This window comes from Cebidichthys violaceus, unplaced genomic scaffold (assembly GCF_023349555.1).
Source record: "Cebidichthys violaceus isolate CVI_PGR_0920_01 unplaced genomic scaffold, fCebVio1.0.p SCAF_5, whole genome shotgun sequence".
NCBI lineage: Eukaryota > Metazoa > Chordata > Actinopteri > Perciformes > Stichaeidae > Cebidichthys > Cebidichthys violaceus.
The window spans coordinates 15945830-15964089 of record NW_027176705.1 but is presented as its reverse complement, the minus strand read 5'-3'; the positions used below and the strand labels follow the sequence as shown (position 1 = coordinate 15964089).

General features: G+C 43.7%; 2 protein-coding genes across 2 annotated transcripts; both read right to left on the bottom strand.

Moving 5' to 3' along the window:
- Positions 1-283: 283 nt before the first annotated feature.
- si:dkey-163f14.6 (fibulin-1) lies at positions 284-5433 on the bottom strand. The gene is made up of 7 exons (XM_068730830.1): positions 4800-5433; positions 3784-3936; positions 2596-2718; positions 2375-2503; positions 998-1213; positions 798-914; positions 284-711 (listed from the first exon to the last, which is right to left on the bottom strand). Exons 1-7 carry the CDS (start codon positions 4855-4857, stop codon positions 557-559), a joined length of 951 nt encoding a protein of 316 aa, XP_068586931.1. The 5' UTR covers positions 4858-5433; the 3' UTR covers positions 284-556.
- Positions 5434-7471: 2038 nt separating this feature from the next.
- Positions 7472-16897, bottom strand: ppef1 (protein phosphatase, EF-hand calcium binding domain 1). Its single transcript, XM_068730557.1, has 19 exons — positions 16724-16897; positions 16183-16332; positions 15051-15083; positions 14617-14744; positions 14443-14503; positions 12716-12879; positions 12516-12630; positions 11985-12031; positions 11592-11758; positions 11463-11499; positions 11162-11311; positions 10392-10525; positions 10041-10284; positions 9779-9964; positions 9547-9689; positions 9185-9291; positions 8921-9084; positions 8477-8561; positions 7472-8387 (listed from the first exon to the last, which is right to left on the bottom strand). Exons 2-19 carry the CDS (start codon positions 16235-16237, stop codon positions 8164-8166), a joined length of 2244 nt encoding a protein of 747 aa, XP_068586658.1. The 5' UTR covers positions 16238-16332; positions 16724-16897; the 3' UTR covers positions 7472-8163.
- Positions 16898-18260: the final 1363 nt, after the last annotated feature.

The window sequence follows — 18260 nt, the reverse complement described above, 5'->3', positions numbered from 1 at the left end:
AATATACAGAATGTATCACATATTTGAAACATTTAGAAGTTTGAATGGATAAGTAATAGCATGCATGTAACTAACTGAGCTGGAAATTGTGATGTGTGAATTAATTTTCTACATTGAAAAATGTAGGATGGGAGTTAAGAATCAAAAAAGGCTTCAAGCATTCACACCAAGTATGTCAATGACTAAAAACGGTGATTAATACACTTATTTGTTTATTCATTCACAATATATATATATATACACAACATAACAATTTGAAATACAACAATTCAAATGGGTCAATTATTAAGGAATTTATTTCTGAATCAATCGGGAAAATACTGTTGAAATAGCTGATTCTTAAGAACGAAATAGCTGAAATTCATCGAACAAGTTTGACAGATAGCTCATATGTTTATTATGTAACCATTTAAGTTCTTATTATGTGTCGTTAGCCAGTTTCATGGGTCCAATGGTTCTTTGGTTTGTAGAGATCACAGTCTGATGATGATGCACACTTGTGATACTCGCTTTTTTTTGTGTCATTTCTTGTGTCTTTGCACACGTCACACACACCTCAGCCAGCAGAGCCCGCTGTTGTCCTTGGTAAACATTTCTTCCAGCTGTAGGGGGAGAGCCGATGGGAGGCTGGGCAGGCACATTTATAGCCACCTTTTTGGTTCAGACACAGGTGGGAACACCCTCCATTCCTCCGGCTGCACTCATTGATGTCTGGAGGAGAGCGAGAGAAACGAAGGGGAGCATGTGCAGTGAACATATTCACACACAAACTTTCTCATTTTCATGACCCCACTGACCTTTGCAGCGTCGGCCATCTCTGTGCAGTGTGTATCCTCTGGGGCAGATGCAGCGGTGAGAGCCTGGGAGGTTGACGCACTGCCACTCACACGTTTCCTCCTGGCACTCATTTATATCTGTGTGGACACGCAGAAATCTACAGATAATTTCTTTGGAGAAATTTAGAGACATACTCAGCTTTTATGTTGTTATCTCCTACCTACACACTCCTCCCGAAGAGCTTGTGCAGTTGCATTCTCAGGTGTTGTTGCTTTGGGTTGCTTCCTGTACCCAGATGGACACTCTGCGATGCAGCTGTGCCCGTTTCCGGCTAAGACGTAACCGTACGAGCAGGAGCATCGGTAGGATCCTGGTGAGTTGTGGCACAGCTCCGCACATGCTCCGAGCCCCTGATTTACAGCACACTCATCGATATCTGAATAAGAAAAATACTTTTAGGAGAAGGTGACAACCAATCTTTTCCATTTTATTTTATTGTCAAAACTAAAAGGGATAAGGGACAAAGTTGTACTGACGGAAAACATAATTTTTTTTGTGCTGGCAATGGCTGGTGCTGCTTTTTTAGTAACTTCCCTTTGAAGTAGATTTTGCACCGTTCAAGTGCTGACCACTTTTCTAACGGGTAAGTAAAATGTCTAATAGTAAGTCTGATAAAATAAACCTGAATTGTTGCATCCGCCCCTGGGACATCTTCTATGCCCAGTTTAATGCCTTGCTAAAACCTCTGTGTCTCAAACTGCCTCAGGGAAGTGTGACAAAAAGTGAGTCCAAATATAATGATTCATTTAACTAGAGGTTAAACCTCAAACCAACAATGTAGCGTGTAGATGCTGTGGAGCTGTTGAGGGTGCAAAACTAAAAGGTGATGCAGGGTGTAGTAAAGGAGACTGTGAGCACATGGAGAGGTAGGTGAACGTGGCTAAGTGGAGAGCAGGGCTGTCTTTCAATCAGAGGTTCGATCCCCAGCTCCTGCTCAACTAGTCTCATGTCAATGTGTCCTTGAGCAAGACACTTAACCCCAAAAATTGCTACGGTATATAGATATGCCTACGGTATATAGATAGATAGTGAATTGTCAGTCGCTTTGGATAAAAGCGTCTGCTAAATGACTGTAATGTAACTTTATCAAGCTGATGACCCTCCCATGTCAGCCAACTGCCTGCTGAGGTTGGACAGGACATAGCAGTGCTTTTACTAGCGTTACAATGCTAACATGCTTATATAAAACAGGTATATTACATACTAATTAGCAAATGATAGCACACTTTTAGTTCTGTGCAGCATTACTAAATATGGTCATAATATTTACTAACTGAGAATGAAGGGAATATAGTTGGTTGTACAGGTATTTGATAAGAAACTAAATTGAATCGAGTGCCATCGTCCGATCAAGAATTAAAAGTCAGGGCATCGCACCATTAGCATTCACCATCTGGGAATCCATGTGGCAGATGAGACATTTCAGTCTGGATCACAGTGGTGGACCGGCAGACATCGCCATCCATAGAGCTACTAGCATGGCTATGAAGACCAAGGCATGGTTTCCCACAGTAATGTTTAGTGAGTGTCCCCTGACCTCTGCAGTGGCTGTCTCCGGTCTGAAGGCTGTAGCCTGCAGGACACTGGCAGTGGAACCTCCCGGGAGTGTTGACACAGCCAAACACACAGCCTGTTACAGCTGCAGGCAGCAGACACTCATCCACATCTGGGAAGATGGAGAGTGATGGAGAAACACTTTTTTCATAGATGTGAACACCATGAACAGACGCAAATAAATACACACACGCACGCACGCACCTGTGCAGGAGTTCTGGTCATGAGCTGGCTGATAACCAGCATCACAGCTGCACTTAAAGGAACCAAATGTGTTGACGCACTTCTGCTGACACGGGTGCTGCCCCTCCCCACACTCGTCTAAATCTACACACATGCAGACAAACATTATTACATGGGTAAAGAACACATATCATGCACTGGTTTTTAATGAACACAGGCTTAATAAAGCACACATTCTTGCTTAGAGGCGACCTGACCAAACACACACACACACACACACACACACACACACACACACACACACACACACACACACACACACACACACACACACACACACAGTCCAGGCAGCACTGAGATGAAAGAACAGAGAGGCAGATGAAAGCTGGTCATCTCCCCCGCCTCTGAAACCTCATTGATGTGTCACCATGTTTTGCTGTTTGGACCTATAATGAGCAAACCATAACGCAGATGTTTTCTGACTTCCTGTTCTGCAGAGACAGGAAACAAGGATGTGCAGAAAGGACTCCGCGAACTTATCAGCTCTAGTTCTTGTTTTCCTGCCATCTAGGAAAGCACCGTTTCCCCTTACTTTCTCCCTAGTGAAATACTTGTGTACAGCATTTGACTGCATGTGCTTAGTTAGTCTCCACCACTGCTTTTCTGTTAATGGTTCAACATCTCTATATATAGAGGCCCATGTGGACAAAAGGTCATCTTTTGAAATAAGGACCTCATTTAAAGCTCATTTCTCTTGAACTGTCAGACAGGAATGATCATGAGCCTTTTATCATTGCGCTGGAATTTTCCGGCTGAAACTAAACTATAATTAGTCAAACCAAGACATCTGGGCAGGTCTATCTGTCTTATAGTGCCCACTGATTATTGCACTGTTGAAAAAATATTATCAACCCCCTCAGCTGGTGGCCCTCACAAATGACAGGTATACCTGAGACGATATATAAAGTAAATGTCAGCCCTATAAGTGCTACAAGGTCACCGTGCTGCCATAAATTTCACAGCTCACTCGTATACTTGTCTGTGCGCCATGAAACATCAAAAACAACATAAAACATGAGGCGGTGCCCTGTTGTGCCGTAACACGCCTCAGAGCACACTGTGTTGTTATTAGGAAGAGCCCCAGGGCATCTACAGCAGGAATGTTACAAGAAACCCCCCCCCCCCAAAAAAAAACATTAATATGTTCACCTTGACAAGTTCGCCCATCATCCAGCAGAGTGAATCCAGCTCTGCAGTGGCACTGAGTTCTGGTCTGGGTCTGGTTGGTACTCTGGTTGTAATGTTCGGAGTGAGAGCACAGCTGGGAGCAGCCTCCGTGGTTAACCGAACAAGGTGTCAACTCTGGAGACAAACAGTGAGGATGCATCAATACAGGGAGTTACAATGACAGAAATCCATTTGAGCATTTGTATGAGAAGAGAGAGAGAACATGTAACCGACATGAAGCAGCTTGATTGAAACACAGGCGATGTCAGTCCTATTGGTCGTTTAATTTATCTACAGAAAACAAAATCTGCAACTATTTTGATAATAATTGAATTAATGAAGTAATTTTCAAGCATAGATGCAAAACACTACCCAGTTCCAGATTCTCAAATGTAAGGATTGTCTGCCTTTTCTTTGTCTTATGTGACACCAAACTGAATATCGCCTCCTACCAGCAATTGTTAAAGGCAACTTTCAATTTGTATTTACATTTTATATGACAAAAACAATTACCTGATTTATTGAGAAATTATTCTGCAATTCACAACGTGGTGGTTAGTCGCAGCCCTAGACTCAATACAGGACCCAGGACAGGGGCTCGACAACGCTGCCCTCATTTCAGAAAAATAATATAAAGACTTTCAATAAAGGAACAAAACTATTAACCTGTGTCATCAAAGTCAAATAGGTGCAGCATGAATGACCACCGGGAGTGTGAATAGCCATACTACTGTAAGTCAGAGAATGAGTTGCCATTCACAAACACACTGTATATATACCGTGTATTATAATAATAATCTTTCTTTACATGCAAACTGCATATGGACTGTAACAAACTATTTCATCCTTGGAGTGCTGACATAGTACTGGTTTTTGAGGGATGATTTTTACACACATATCACTGATGGGCCGTCAACTATTTTATGGTGAATATTCATCTTTAGATTTTCCTTTTAAGACTTGTCTCAACAATAAACAACTATCAACTAAACACCTACCCAGACACACCGGTGGGATTCCGCTCCAGGTGTCCCCCTGCTGGCAGTAGCTGTGCATGTCTCCATGAGCCAGTGTGTAACCGGGGTAGCAGCCATACTGTATGTAGTGCCTGTACTCTCTGGGGCCTGGGTTCTCCACATTACGGAAGTAGAAGGTCCCATGAGCGGGCACAGGCGGGTCTGTGCACACGGGTCGTCTGCCGAGTCTCAGAGTCGGCAGAAGCAGGTTGGAGGTGGCGCTGTGGTATTCGGTCTGGTGAGATCTTGGCTCAGTGGTGGTGGAGTTGTATGAAGGAACGTTAGGCAGATGTGTTTTCTCATTGGCCTGGGCGAAGCTGGGACTTGAGGAAGTATAGGCCGACAAGAAGGGAATGGGTGCTGATAGGGAGGAAGCAGGTGACGAAGTGGAGGAAGAACTGGTAGAAGTGAAATAAACAGAAGTAGATAAAGTGTATGCTTTCTCTACAGGCCCAGGCCGGGGAGGATACAGGAAACCGGTTTCAGCCCGTTGGTCTTCATCTGCAGTTTGTGAAGAGCCTGTTGCTGCTTCAGAGGGAGTCACATCAGCCCGGGATGTGACGGTTCCTCCAAACTTTAGCGCTCTGTCACTGCCGGGCACAGGAAGAGCAGATCTTGTGAGGCGGAGTGGGGAAGTTGGTGCAAACGTCACAGTGTTGGTGACAGCGGCGATAGCCGGTGTTTGGGCTGTTGAAAATGACGGCGGTGAAGACGTTGATTGCTCTGTTCTTGACAATAATGATAAGGTAGACGAGACAGTAGCAGACAGATGTGATTTAGAGTCGACTCCGTCCACCTTTTTTGCTTCCTCCTGTGAAGCCTCTGCCAGCGAGCCATGCCCCTCACTTCCTGTTTCCTGTCCTTGTTGATCTTCATTTACCTCCTGAAGGTGAACCTCATGATGAGTTGTCTGGATTCCATCTTTGACTTTAAAATTAGGAAACTGAACATTCTGTTCTGCTTTGGAAGCGGTATTAGCGAGGGCGTCGTAGTGGGATTGTTGCTGGGTCTTCGGAACTACGGCAGCCTGGAGGCTCTGACGTAAGTTTGGCGCGTGCACATTGACACCTGAAACTGAGCGCATCATGTCGGACTCTGACAAGGAGAAAAGAGAAAATGGTTAAGGGTTAAGGAGGCAAGGGAAGTCTGTACAGCAACTTTCAAACATGACTATGCATACTTTACAGTTACTTACAGGTACAGTGCTGCAAGAAACGTTCTACTGCTATTTGGACATATTAACGCAATGTAATACAAAGACACACATATAAAGGAATAGTAAGACATGAATACACACAAGGAGAGTGGTATCAATCTGCTAATCTTACTTTCGGCAAGAAAGCAAATAAGCACATTTTCCAAAATGTTGCTTTAATAGTTGAGAGTTTTTTTTAAGCTCACCTTTGCATATAGGCTTCGTGCTATTCCAGGTGGGGCCCTTACAGTATAACATTGACGGCCCATGCAGTTGAAAGCCACTATTGCAGCTGAACTCTGCCCAGGAGCTGTCCCCATTCATGCTGCTCGTCCCGTGGATGAGTGTCCCCGGGTTGGAGCAGCCGGAGCCTGAAAGAGCAGAAGAATATCATTAAAAGTGATTCAAAATGTGATCCTGACCAGTCTCCTCTCAGCTCTCTACCCTACACTGCAATAGAAGCAAAAAAGAAAGCTTGAGACAAAAAGTTGAGGCAAATGAGTTAACACTTATCCTCTAAATGCACATAGTAAAATAAGAAGGTTTACAGTACATGCTCATGAATGAAGCTTCTCACCGACACAGACTGGGGTGTCCCGGGACCAGTGTCCGGACACACAGCTGTTGGTCTTGTATCCATGGAGCTTGTAGCCAGGGCGACAGCGGAAGATCACCAGCAGTCCACCATAACGGAAAAATGTCTGCCCGTTCTCCAGGTGTCTAAAACCGCTGCATCCCTCATCTCCGCTCGCTGCAGGACAGTTTCACAGTGAATGCCAGTGGTTGTTGGAAAAACACTTGCTCACTCACAACAACAGCAGCACAAGTATGAAAATCAACTTGAAGAAAGTACCTGGAGGAGCATAGATGCAGAGCAGAGCGACCAGCGCCGCCACGAGCCCCATCTGATCTCGCACTTGGGATGGGAGGCTAAGGAGAAGCACTTGGAGAGTGAAAGTGGGAAGTATATGAGGAGCTGAAGATTGAGGAGAAGGGAGGGGAGATGTGGTCTGGGATTACTATGGGATGGGCATATGGGAAGGAGAGGTAAGAGGGATGCTGTTTATACCTGCTTTACTTACAAACACTCAGACGTCAGCAGTTTGACAAGAAAAGAGGGCAAGATCCATGAATGCTAGCACTAAAATGTTCAAATTCACTTAAAAAAAGGATTAGCTCCCACACCCCTGCATTTGTCTCTCACCCTTCACTTTTGTCTCTTGGAACCGGTGTGTGTGTGTGTGTGTGTGTGTGTGTGTGTGTGTGTGTGTGTTCAGTAAAATCTGAACCCATCATTTACTCAGGCTGACAGGGTGCCTGGGCCTGTTTTACTGCTCTCAACGTTTAGGTAATTATAGTGGGCAGAATGCCAGAGTGAAGTAGAGAATGAATGAACACACACACACACACACACACACACACACACACACAGTCTTAAAACATAGACAAAATTCAACTATTAGTTTAACAAAAAGCCATTTTATTCCTTTTTGGTAAACAGCTGAACACACACTAGCTGAAACTCTAACATTAGCTGCAGTGTGTCTCTGTTTTCTGAAGCCTTCAGTCGTCAATACATGTAATGCTACAGTGTGTGGCATCAACGCTGGTACTCCTGCTGTGTCTGTTGTACACAATAACGATTCTGCCAGATTTCATGACAATCCATCGACACTTGTCAAGCCATTGTCAGCCGCGACATGCTCAAAAATGTCAACCTCTTTGTGGCACTAGATGAAAAAACATTGAATCACCAAAGTCTTTAGGATCTATCATCTGGGAACCATGAATGTCTGCACCAAAAAACGGATGCCAAGATATTTGAAATCTTTTGCCTGCTGGTGGTGCCAGATGAAAGATGAGAAGCTCACCAAAGTCTTAAGGCTGTATCCTCTGGGGAGCATCATTCTCTTATGGCAACCCATCCAGTGGTTTTAGTTTTCAACCAAAGTGGTGGATGGAAGCAACCTACAAATCAACATTGCCGTCCCTAGATCCACCGAATAGCGAAAATGCACCATATTAAACCACATCACTGCTAATGAAATCGCAGCTAACTTAATACTAAATCATTTAAACTTGTTCCACGCTTTCCTGTAAAAGATGCTAATCATTCAGGACTTCCACACTGTAGCATTCAGATTCTTCCCTTCACGAACACTTCCCTCCAGTCTTCTTCCCGTTGACTTGTTCCTTGTTGTCCAGTTTGTGTACCACTCTGAAGGCCTCCAGGAACTCAGTGAAGTCTATGCTGCCGTCCTTGTTGAAGTCGATGCTTCGGGCCAGGTCGTCGATGGCTCTGTCGTCGATGTCGACCCCCAGGTGGGCGCTGAAGAGACGCCAGGTGTGGCGAAACTCCTCGATGGAGATCAGACCTGAACATGTCAACACACATTCAGTAAACCCATGTGCTGAACTGGAAGAAATACTTTTGGAATTACTGATAATTACTTCTTTTTTTTACCTGAATGGTCTTTGTCTATAATGTTGAATATTATCTCAATGTCTGTCCTGTATCTGAACAGAGTTTCAGCCAAGTTTGGAGTCACCTAAAATTAGAAAAGAGAGAAAGAGAAGTGTAGATAACTTTTTAGCTGAGTTTAATAGCAGCAGTTGTAGAACAAGTAACCTACTATGATCCTAAAAGTACCAGTACCACTCGGGAAAGAGTTCCCTTTACAAGAGAAAGACCTGCATTAATAATTCAGAACTGTGTTTAAGATGTAAGAAGTATCTCAACAAGGTGGACAGTCTGGATACAACAGAGTAAATAGATTAAACCTAACTAGAAAAAAATCACCAAAATGGTAAAAAATGAAATATGAGGAATTCAAAATACCCTTTAATTAGATTATTTGAGTAAATGTACTTGGTTGCTCTGATGAGGATGACCCCTCACGTCTCTTACCTGAGTCAGAGGAATCCCTGGCTCCATGTTCTCAAAGCAGGACTGATAATCCACACTGCCATCTGGTGCCAGACGGGCTAAGTGCGGGCGAAGGGTCCTCCAGGGCAGATCCAGTCTCAGTACAGACTCAAACGCCTGAGCCCATTCACTGACTGACACACACCCTGGAAAAAACACACAAAAAAAAGATACGCTTGCATCTAACAGCTACACATGTCAACCTAGTTAAATATAAGCAAGGCAAACGGAGCGAGAAGAGCGCACCGGTGTTGTTCTGGTCGTACTGCTGGAGGCTCGACAGCAGCTCAGAGCGATGGGTGAACAGCTTCTCCTTCAGGGCCTTGAGGGCGGAGCCTTCAGCAACTCTTACTCTGCAGACGCACACGCAAGCGCACACACACACACACACACACACACACACACACACACACACACACACACAATGCTGAGCTTTCTTATGTAAATGCTTGCATTCAAAAATGCTTGTTTTGACCGCTCAGCAGTCCAAAACCCAAAGATGAAAACAGACACATGCAGAAAATCCTCACAGTGGAGGACGCTGGAACCAGCTGGTAAAGAGCTGGTATTCATTTTTACACAAGCAGAAACACGGCTGACTGTTGTACCTCTGTGTCAGGGTGAGTTTGCGTGTTGTGCGGCTGACTTGGTACTGGTAGAAGCGGGGGACCAGTTCTCGGCCCACTTTGATGTAGGCGCCACGGTTGCTTCCCTCCTCGTAATAGTTTGACGCTGAGAAAATGGTGATCACCTGTGGGACAAACATGCGCAAACATTCCTTACAGACTCAAGCATTTATTTGGACAATCCGAATTAGCGTCCTGAATCCCTCCCGTCTACCTGTCCGCTGTGACAGAACTCATATCCCTCCTGTTTGCACTCATGGGATCTGATTAGCAGCTGGAGTCCGTGCTGGAGCAGCAGTCTGCGGGTGACATCCGGGCCGAAGTAGCAGCCTCCTCCTCTGAATATGTTCGGACTGCAGCCTTCTTGGGTTTTAGGGTCACTCCACAATATATCCACTACCTGCAGGAGAGTGGAAACGCAGATCAAAGTGCTGGACGAGGCACAGAACATTACGGGGCGCTGGATCCACTCTGACCTGTCTCCATTCCCGATCGTGTTGCGGAGGTGCAGGAGGGGGAACGGAGGACAGTGAGTCCAGGTAAGGCACTTGGAGGACATTGATAGTGTAAGGCATGCTGGGAGAAGACGGACACGGACGGGGCGAGAGGCACGATGGAGTTCGAGGGGAACAGAACGAAGAGGACGAGGACGATGAGGAGGAGGAGGAAGAAGAAGTGGAGGCTGCGCTGTCTTGTCTGCCGTGCCCGCATCGTGTCCTTCTACAGAAATAAAAGGGACAGAAGAGAGGGTCGGTCACTTTAAGCAAGAAGTCTCACTGTACACTTAAAAAAAAACACCTGTAAGAGGCTGTGGGCTGCTGTCAGACCTCTGATGGGGCGTTCTTTGGTTCTTGCTGTGGCTGCTGGGACGAGAGCCGGCCGTCGATCTCATTCTTTTGCAGGAATGACCGATGTCCAGCTGCTCCAAACTACGTCTGGGAAACCTCAGGGCAGATTTCACCTGGAAGAGCAGCGAAGGGAAGACAGAAATAAAGTGAGGACAAAGGTATTCCAAACTGAAGATCAAACCGACGTGTGTCGAGTGTCTGAGGATAAGAAGCAGTTCAGATTGTAAAGCTTTTTAAGACTGATTGGACTTAACAGATCCTTAGTACAGTACCTTGAGAAGGTAAGAATTCACCATAAAGATACACAAATTATTATACATTTTGTTGCACCCATGTCCTCTACTTCTCGAGTAATTTGCCAGAATTACTTTTCATAACTATATGAGAACATGTGCATTCATTTACGATCCAAATAGACTGCTGTTAATGAAGAAATAGATGATTATTTTTCATTTGTGTGACGGATGAATTATCATTTCTGTCGGCCAATCATTTAAAAGAATAAAGTAAATCACATAAACAATAAAAAGGTATGTTATGTACATCACTACATGTTGTTTGAAACCACTCAAGTATTCAGCATGAACCTTGTCTGCCGGATAAGAACAATGGCTTTTGTTAGCCAACATGTTAGATGTGTGGCGGCTGTTAAGTCATCAAAAAAATGTTTAAACGTTGTTCTGAACTCTAGTGCCCGACGCTGATTTTTGCAGTTAAAAGAGTACAGCTGGCTTCTTGTTTCCACTGACCTTGTGTCTCTCTATGGAGCTGAGGAAGTCCAGGTCGGTCTGGTCTGATATCCCACCGTGGACGATCAGGATCTTTCCGTCGATGACCGTCGCGACGGGCAGAAGGCTGAAAACGTCCTGAAACAGCTGGAGGATCTCACGGCCGTGAGTCTGCACACAGTGACAAAGGAATTAATCAAACAACCGTTGGCCACTGCGCCATTTTATTAATCCAATGCTAAAATCTGCAGAGTGTGAACTGAGTTCTGTACATATACATAATAAAGGCAGAGTAAAGTCATGTGGCTGGACGTTACTGTACCTTGTATTTCTGCATGACTTCCTTTGTGAACCCATATCTGAAACAACAATGGATCCTAGTTTTACTACCCTTGTGTTTGTTGCAAACCTAAACAGATGAATGTTTTTGTTAATTTCTCGTCGAACCAACCTGAGGTTCATTATGTGGTCTTCATGGTTTCCTCGGTTCAGGTGCATGTAGTCGGGGTAAAGCAGCAGGTAGGCGAAGAGGAGGCTGACCACTTCGATCGACTTTTTCCCGCGGTCCACAAAGTCCCCGTTGAAGACATACGGCGTCTCCGCAGAGGGAAGGCCATTCTGAACAGCAGCAAGTCGTGAAGTCAAGCAAGGCTCAAATCAGATCTTAGAGAAGTCTTGAATGCATGCTTTCAAGACTTCTTGAAAGCATGCACGTGTTTGCTTGTTTAAATCTGTATCTATATAAAATCAGATGAATCTGAACGAAATGTTTTCCTGTAAAATAGGTAGTGAGTGATCCTAAAGAAATGCGTTGTACAGTAAAAGAAATATAGCTTTACAGTACCTTATAAAATATGAGAAGTAAGTCATCAAGCCGCCCGTGCAGATCACCTGTACCAAAAAGGAAAATCACAGCAATGCAGAAATGTGAATCGTATTTATGGCTTAACTGATCCCTGATTTGCAGAGGATGTCTGAAATATTCCTCGCAGGAATCAAAACGCTTCAACCACCGACCGGTGTGTGTTTTCTGTTTCAGTCATAAGTATTCTTGAGTTTAATGAGATGCGAATCTGCAGGAGGAGGCGGCCGAGGAAGAGGAGTCAAGTGCCTGATCAGTGTGCAAATAAACAAGACCTCCATTCTTGGATCGCTGCCATTAAGATACAGTCAACTGTATTCACAACACATTTACAGACATCAGCAATCATTTAACTGGTATTATGGTTATTCATGTATTCAGCAGCCCACTGAGCCGCGCTGTGTGGCGGGTGCACAAGCAGCGGCATCGCGGAATCGAAACGACGAGACTGAAACATTTTGACAATAACTTTGAATCTTGAATGAACAAGAAACTGAGGTCACCGTCACCCACCACATATAGTGATCTCATTGGTGTAGGATGTCGACAAGTGGATGATGTTGGGCATCTGTTTGAGGAGCTTTTTGGTCTCGTACAGCAGCTGCAGAACATATCTGGCATGTAGGGTCTGCAAGGAAGAAGAGCAATGAGGACCCTAAAAGAGCCAAAACATCTATCCAGAGCAAGAGAGAGAAATAGCCTTATTACTGTACCTGTTGCTCCTTAAATGCACTGAGGAGAGCATTCGTATCAGAGACGGAGAGAGGAAACGAGAGTCGGGGTCCCGTGTACGACTCTGGAACGGGGATCAAGTTGTAACAGATCTCTCTGTCTAACCAGGGGTCCACCACCGGGTCCAGCAACTGGGAGATCAAGTCTGGAGGACACAGAGGGAGCAGCTGTGAATGTACAGTACTGAGCTCATTCTCACTGATGTCTTTGGAACTTGACTGAAATCAAAGATAGAGGTCCACAAACACACAATGCATGAATTGTGTACAGCATCCTTTCTGCTCTAAAGGTTGGATAATTGTAGAAAATGCTGAATAATACAAATAGGCTATAGACAGTTTGCTGGTTTAACCAAAAACAGATTCCATCCAATGTTGCCATGAAAAAACGTTGTCAACTCTTTAAAACTGCTCAGCAACATTTCAGAAGGAAATCTTTACTCGATTACATTTATTTGATAACTTCAGTTACTCTGCGGATTTAGATTAATTATACAAAAGATTATTCACAAATACATTTTTATGAATTGTTATAGGTTTAGATACAACTTCATTGATCGCTAGAGAGAAAATCTCAAGTTACCCAGCAGTATATAAAGTAATTAAGGTAAGCGCCAATGAAGTACACATTAATGTATCAATAACCATAATTCAATAATATAATATACTTTATTCTGAAATAGGCCATTCTGCGTACTGAGTACTTTAATTTTTGGTACTTTTATTTCAATACAATTTTGAATGCAGGAGTAAAAAATCTGAGTATTTCCCCCACCACCACTGCTGAACAGCAATCAAAATGTGTCTCTTATGAAGTAAAATCTTTATATATAGAGATAATAATGTGGAGTTCCCTGTACTAAACAGCATGACACAACACCACATCCACTCTGTGTGACCTCAATGCTGTATTAAAAGACCACTCCAATATGTTAATAAACCTCTAATTTATGCACACAAACAAGGCATGAGCCGGCATCTACCTCCAGGCCTATTTCTCTTTTGTCTATTTCCCCCTTTGTGTCTTTAAATGTCCTCTATTCTGCCACACACACACACACACACACACACACACACACACACAGACATGGATGCAGTACATAATAACTACAGAGAGCAAGAGTCTGGCCTCTTTGCATCACTTATGTCGACTCAACATAAAACCCACATAGAGGATGAAGTGTGGATGTTGGGTAATAAGGGATGACATAAGGATGAACTTGTCAACGGATCATCGGGCCTTTTAGCTGGATGAGATGGTCAATACATACTTAAGCCACAGCTGTGTCAGTGCAACACACCAACACATTGGCCTCCACACTCACAGTGGTTGCTTAGCAACAGGGTATACGCAATGGGTTCTCTAATGTAGACCAAAATACAGAAGCATGACTAATAAAACTAATACTGTAATATTCAAATTTCATCTCTCACTATTTGTATTGACCTGAATAAAAAGGTGAAACGGCACAAGCTCACACATATAAGCTTCAGTATATCCGAGACACAGACAGCCCTCTTTATATGCACAGTGCAAAATAATAACGTATATGCCTTCATATCCAAATGAACCCTGTTAGTAAATGTTGTTTTACTACAAAATAAAATCAACTTTATCTACAATATTACCAAATAACAAGGATGAAGTCAGGCATTTCGATACTTTCGTTGAAATATTCTGCGGTTAAAAGAGTGTTTTGGCTCCTGACCTGGTCCATTTCCATTCAGCTGAGTGAAGTTGTCGAGCATGAAACTGAAGAAACTGGAAAGCTGAAGAAAGAGGAAAAAACCGAACATGTTTAAGCTTTCTGGGGCTTCTGAAAATGAGCGTACATGTGTTCTTGAGTTTTTAAGCAGGAGGGAATGCCTTCTCTGAGAGTCACCTGTAGCTGGTCCTGTTCCCCAGCATATTCAATGGACTGAAAGATGTTCCAGGTGTACCTGCGCCTCATCTCCAGACGGGCCATGTAGCGCCGGTACCATCGCTGGATCAAAACAGCTGCTTTCATAGCTACGACAAAAACACCAACGGTCACATGTCATTCAGAGGGGAAACATGTTTAAACATCTGGAGTCTACATACCGGACATGAATGTGACAAGTGACTTCTTATGGAGTGCAGCATTTTAATTACAGTACAAAGTGACAAACATCATGAGGTAAATGTAAAAATGCTCACAGATATACACGCACACACACACACACACACGCACACACACACACACACACACACACACACACACACACACACACACACACACACACATGCATGTACACGTCACGTATGACTGATCTTTGGAGATGAGCAGGGTCTTACTTAGAGCCGGGCTGGGACTCTTAACTGTGTCATCTGTGAGAAGAAAAAACTACAATTCAGCAAAAGAAACTGCTAATTGACTAAAATCATGCACAAAACAACACACACACACACACACACACACACACACACACACACACACACACAGTGAGAGCGATAACGAGACACAGGGGAGGTCATGAGCAACAGTGGGACTGGAAAAGCTACGCAAATTAAAAGAGCTTTCAAGAGAAACAGCATTCATTAAAGAGAGAAAGCAGACTGTGAAGAAAAAAAAGCACCATCTGTCAAACATCTGGTGTGTGTGTGTGTGTGTGTGTGTGTGTGTGTGTGTGTGTGTGTGTGTGTGTGTGTGTGTGTGTGTGTGTGTGCGCGCAACAAGTCTGAGGAAAATTTACTACCACAAAAAATTAATTACCATCAGATTCATTCTGCATAATGTGACATTGAGATGCGTAAAACTGAACCATAACACTACTGCCATGACGACTGCTAATAATACACTGTTTAAAGAGCACAAATGAAATAATGTTACATAACGCTTCACAGACGGGATCAACAAGCCAACAACACACAAAAAGTACAGCAATTAAAGACTATTTTCATCATCGATTGCTACATTTGAGAAGCTGCAAACTATTTTAGCATTTTTGCTAAAAGAGAAATTGACTGAAATGATAAATCAACTAACAAAACAGTTTTCTGACATTCGATTAATCGACTATTTTGTTTGTTTTCGATCTGGACTGAGGATTTGTACTGTGTGTATGTCAGACTGCATGTGGGCTTTAAATGTGATTTGTACAATCTAAAAACAAAAGCAACTGAAAGTCTGGAAGGACACAAACAAGTTACTTCATCCCCTTCCATCAATTATCATAAAAGCCTCATCCAAGTTATTTCTAAGCTTGCACTCCAATTAGTATCCGACAGGTATGGAATATTTGTGCTCAGCTGGTCTGTCCACAGGCCATGTGTACCAACACGTCTGCTCTAATGTGATGCCAATGTGTTTTTTTCACACCTTTCCCCAGACAACACACATAAATATCAAATGTTCCTGCTGACGGGGAAGGAAAATATGTGTCAGTCCTGAACCATAATGGCAGCTATACCTGCAAAGCATCCTTACCGGTCTCCAATATTTTCCCTTGTGTCTCCGTAGCAACGGAGGTGCCGCATCCCATAATGTCCAACAAGGAAGGTCCTGGGGGTCACATCAATCAGTTTTCCCAAAGCTGGGTCACATCTGGCTGGTGGCATGCGACTGCTGCCATGAGACCTAAAAAGTAACAGGTCATCAGCAGTCAGTGGTTGTCTAAACGGGAGAACTGGGTTTCACTCTTTAGTTTATTAAAAGTTTCCTAAATTCCTAGAAACACTTTATCCCGTCTCACATCACAGCAGCAGGGTTCACTTCAGAGAGAATGTTCTGTCTTAGTTGGGTCACCTCTGACCCATGTGAGCTTGTTCACAATTGACCGATGATCAACAAATGTGCAACATTATGCTTCGAAATAAAAACCTCACAACACATGACGCAATGACGCAGCCACGAGGACAAATTAAAACGGGAAATGTTGCTCATTGCGCATCATATTCCAACGACGTGCTTCTTTTACGCATCCGGCGCAAGTAAATCATCACTGTTTTTTGTTTTTTTTTGTTCCTACCTGCAGCTTGTATCCGCGCGATCCGGAAATCATGAATGGGACGCGCAGACCATGTGATGCACCCACACAAAAAAGAAGACTTGATCAAAGCTGCGATCACAATGTTTCGCTACGTGTCCTCCAGATGACGGCTGAGAGGAGGTTTGAGTTCAAAAGGAAGGATAATATTGGCGGTGAAAGTGTTTCCAGAGGAGATGCGGACGCTGCAGGAGCTGCTGCTGCTGAAGCTGAAGGAGGAGACGAGAGCGCACCGAGGAGGCGGAGGCATCAGGTGGATTGAAAGCACAGACACCACACCACAGGATGGAGAGCCAGTCAGCTGTTCCTCCTGAAAACAGCCCACCTTTGGAGATATTCAAGTCATTTCTACCATGACTCATTTCACAAATCGTGTCTGTGCCCGATGCATCCATTAGGTATTCAGTGCATTAATACAGCAGCAAATACATATTTCCTATGTAAATATACAGTGGAGTAAAGTCAACGTGAGCAGAGAATGACGTCTCTGTCCCTCCATGTGTGTTGTTATCCTTGCTTTCTTTACATAGCCGAGTCGGCCACGCGCCTTTTAGTGTGTGCTAGTAAATGTGAGCGTGCCCTGCTAGCAGTATTTCCTAACGTCCACCCTCCGGTAAACACTGTTAGCATGTGCCAGCACTGTTATCATTGTTTGCACTGTTAGCATCGTTAGCTGCGAGCCACCCGTCGCCATGTTGAGAGCCGCAATGGATGTGCTCTCAGTTTCAGTCAACATCCACCAATGTGTGGGCAAGGTCATTAAAGTAGCCTCAGCATGAATTCATAAATGTACACTACTTTTGGAGAACCAGACATATTAAACTAGAGTTCGAGAGGGACAGTTTAACAAAACTAGTTGACAGCAAGTTAGGACATACTTTGCTCATGTTAAACCCATATTAGACTGTATAAGTGGAAGTAGTCACCGTGACACCCCCCATTGGTTTGTGTACTACCGTTTGAAGCCATTTCAACAATCATTGACATTAGCTAGACTGGATCATTCGTGGCTTGCTATTCAAACACACTCATTTGTGGTCAAGTGGGTTTAGAGAAAATACATAAATAAGCTGTAAAATTGCATCAAAACGCTCTTGTTCCCCATAATTTCTTTAATAAGCTCCATTCCACTGTTTTAAGTATCTTATCCAGAACAGCTTCTACCAACCGAGTCTGTTCAAATGCTTTGTTGGCTCAATATCCAATGGGAAGCTGACCACAAGCATCATCATGCACAGCGGTTTGGACTAATGAGGTTTAAGATATCAACTATTTTTTGGAGTTGTGAAAACAACCTGCTCCATTTTACTCTAATGGGGACACTTCTGTATGAACATCATTCTGTATTTAAGGCTTTAAACTAGCAATTGAGACCATGAACTCGTTTTTACTGGAGGAGTGATATTCTGCATAACTTACATGCAACCAGACTTTCTGCAACCAGAGTCACCCCCTGATGGCCATTAGAAGGAATGCAGGTTTAAGGCACTTTGAGAAGTTGGCCTTCAGGACTTTGTCA

What these genes read in the sequence shown, in the direction of transcription:
- si:dkey-163f14.6 (XM_068730830.1), bottom strand. Translation starts at nt 4,857, where the DNA reads ATGCACAGCTACTGCCAGCAGGGGGACACCTGGAGCGGAATCCCACCG. An exon ending in TGATGGGCGAACTTGTCAAG is followed by an intron (nt 2,719 to 3,783) that starts GTGAACATATTA and finishes GCATGTGTGTAG; the next exon opens with ATTTAGACGAGTGTGGGGAG. An exon ending in AGATGGCCGACGCTGCAAAG is followed by an intron (nt 712 to 797) that starts GTCAGTGGGGTC and finishes GCTCTCCTCCAG; the next exon opens with ACATCAATGAGTGCAGCCGG.
- ppef1 (XM_068730557.1), bottom strand. Translation starts at nt 16,237, where the DNA reads ATGGGATGCGGCACCTCCGTTGCTACGGAGACACAAGGGAAAATATTG. An exon ending in GAGTCCCAGCCCGGCTCTAA is followed by an intron (nt 14,745 to 15,050) that starts GTAAGACCCTGC and finishes TTTTTGTCGTAG; the next exon opens with CTATGAAAGCAGCTGTTTTG. An exon ending in GACCACATAATGAACCTCAG is followed by an intron (nt 11,500 to 11,591) that starts GTTGGTTCGACG and finishes TTGTTGTTTCAG; the next exon opens with ATATGGGTTCACAAAGGAAG.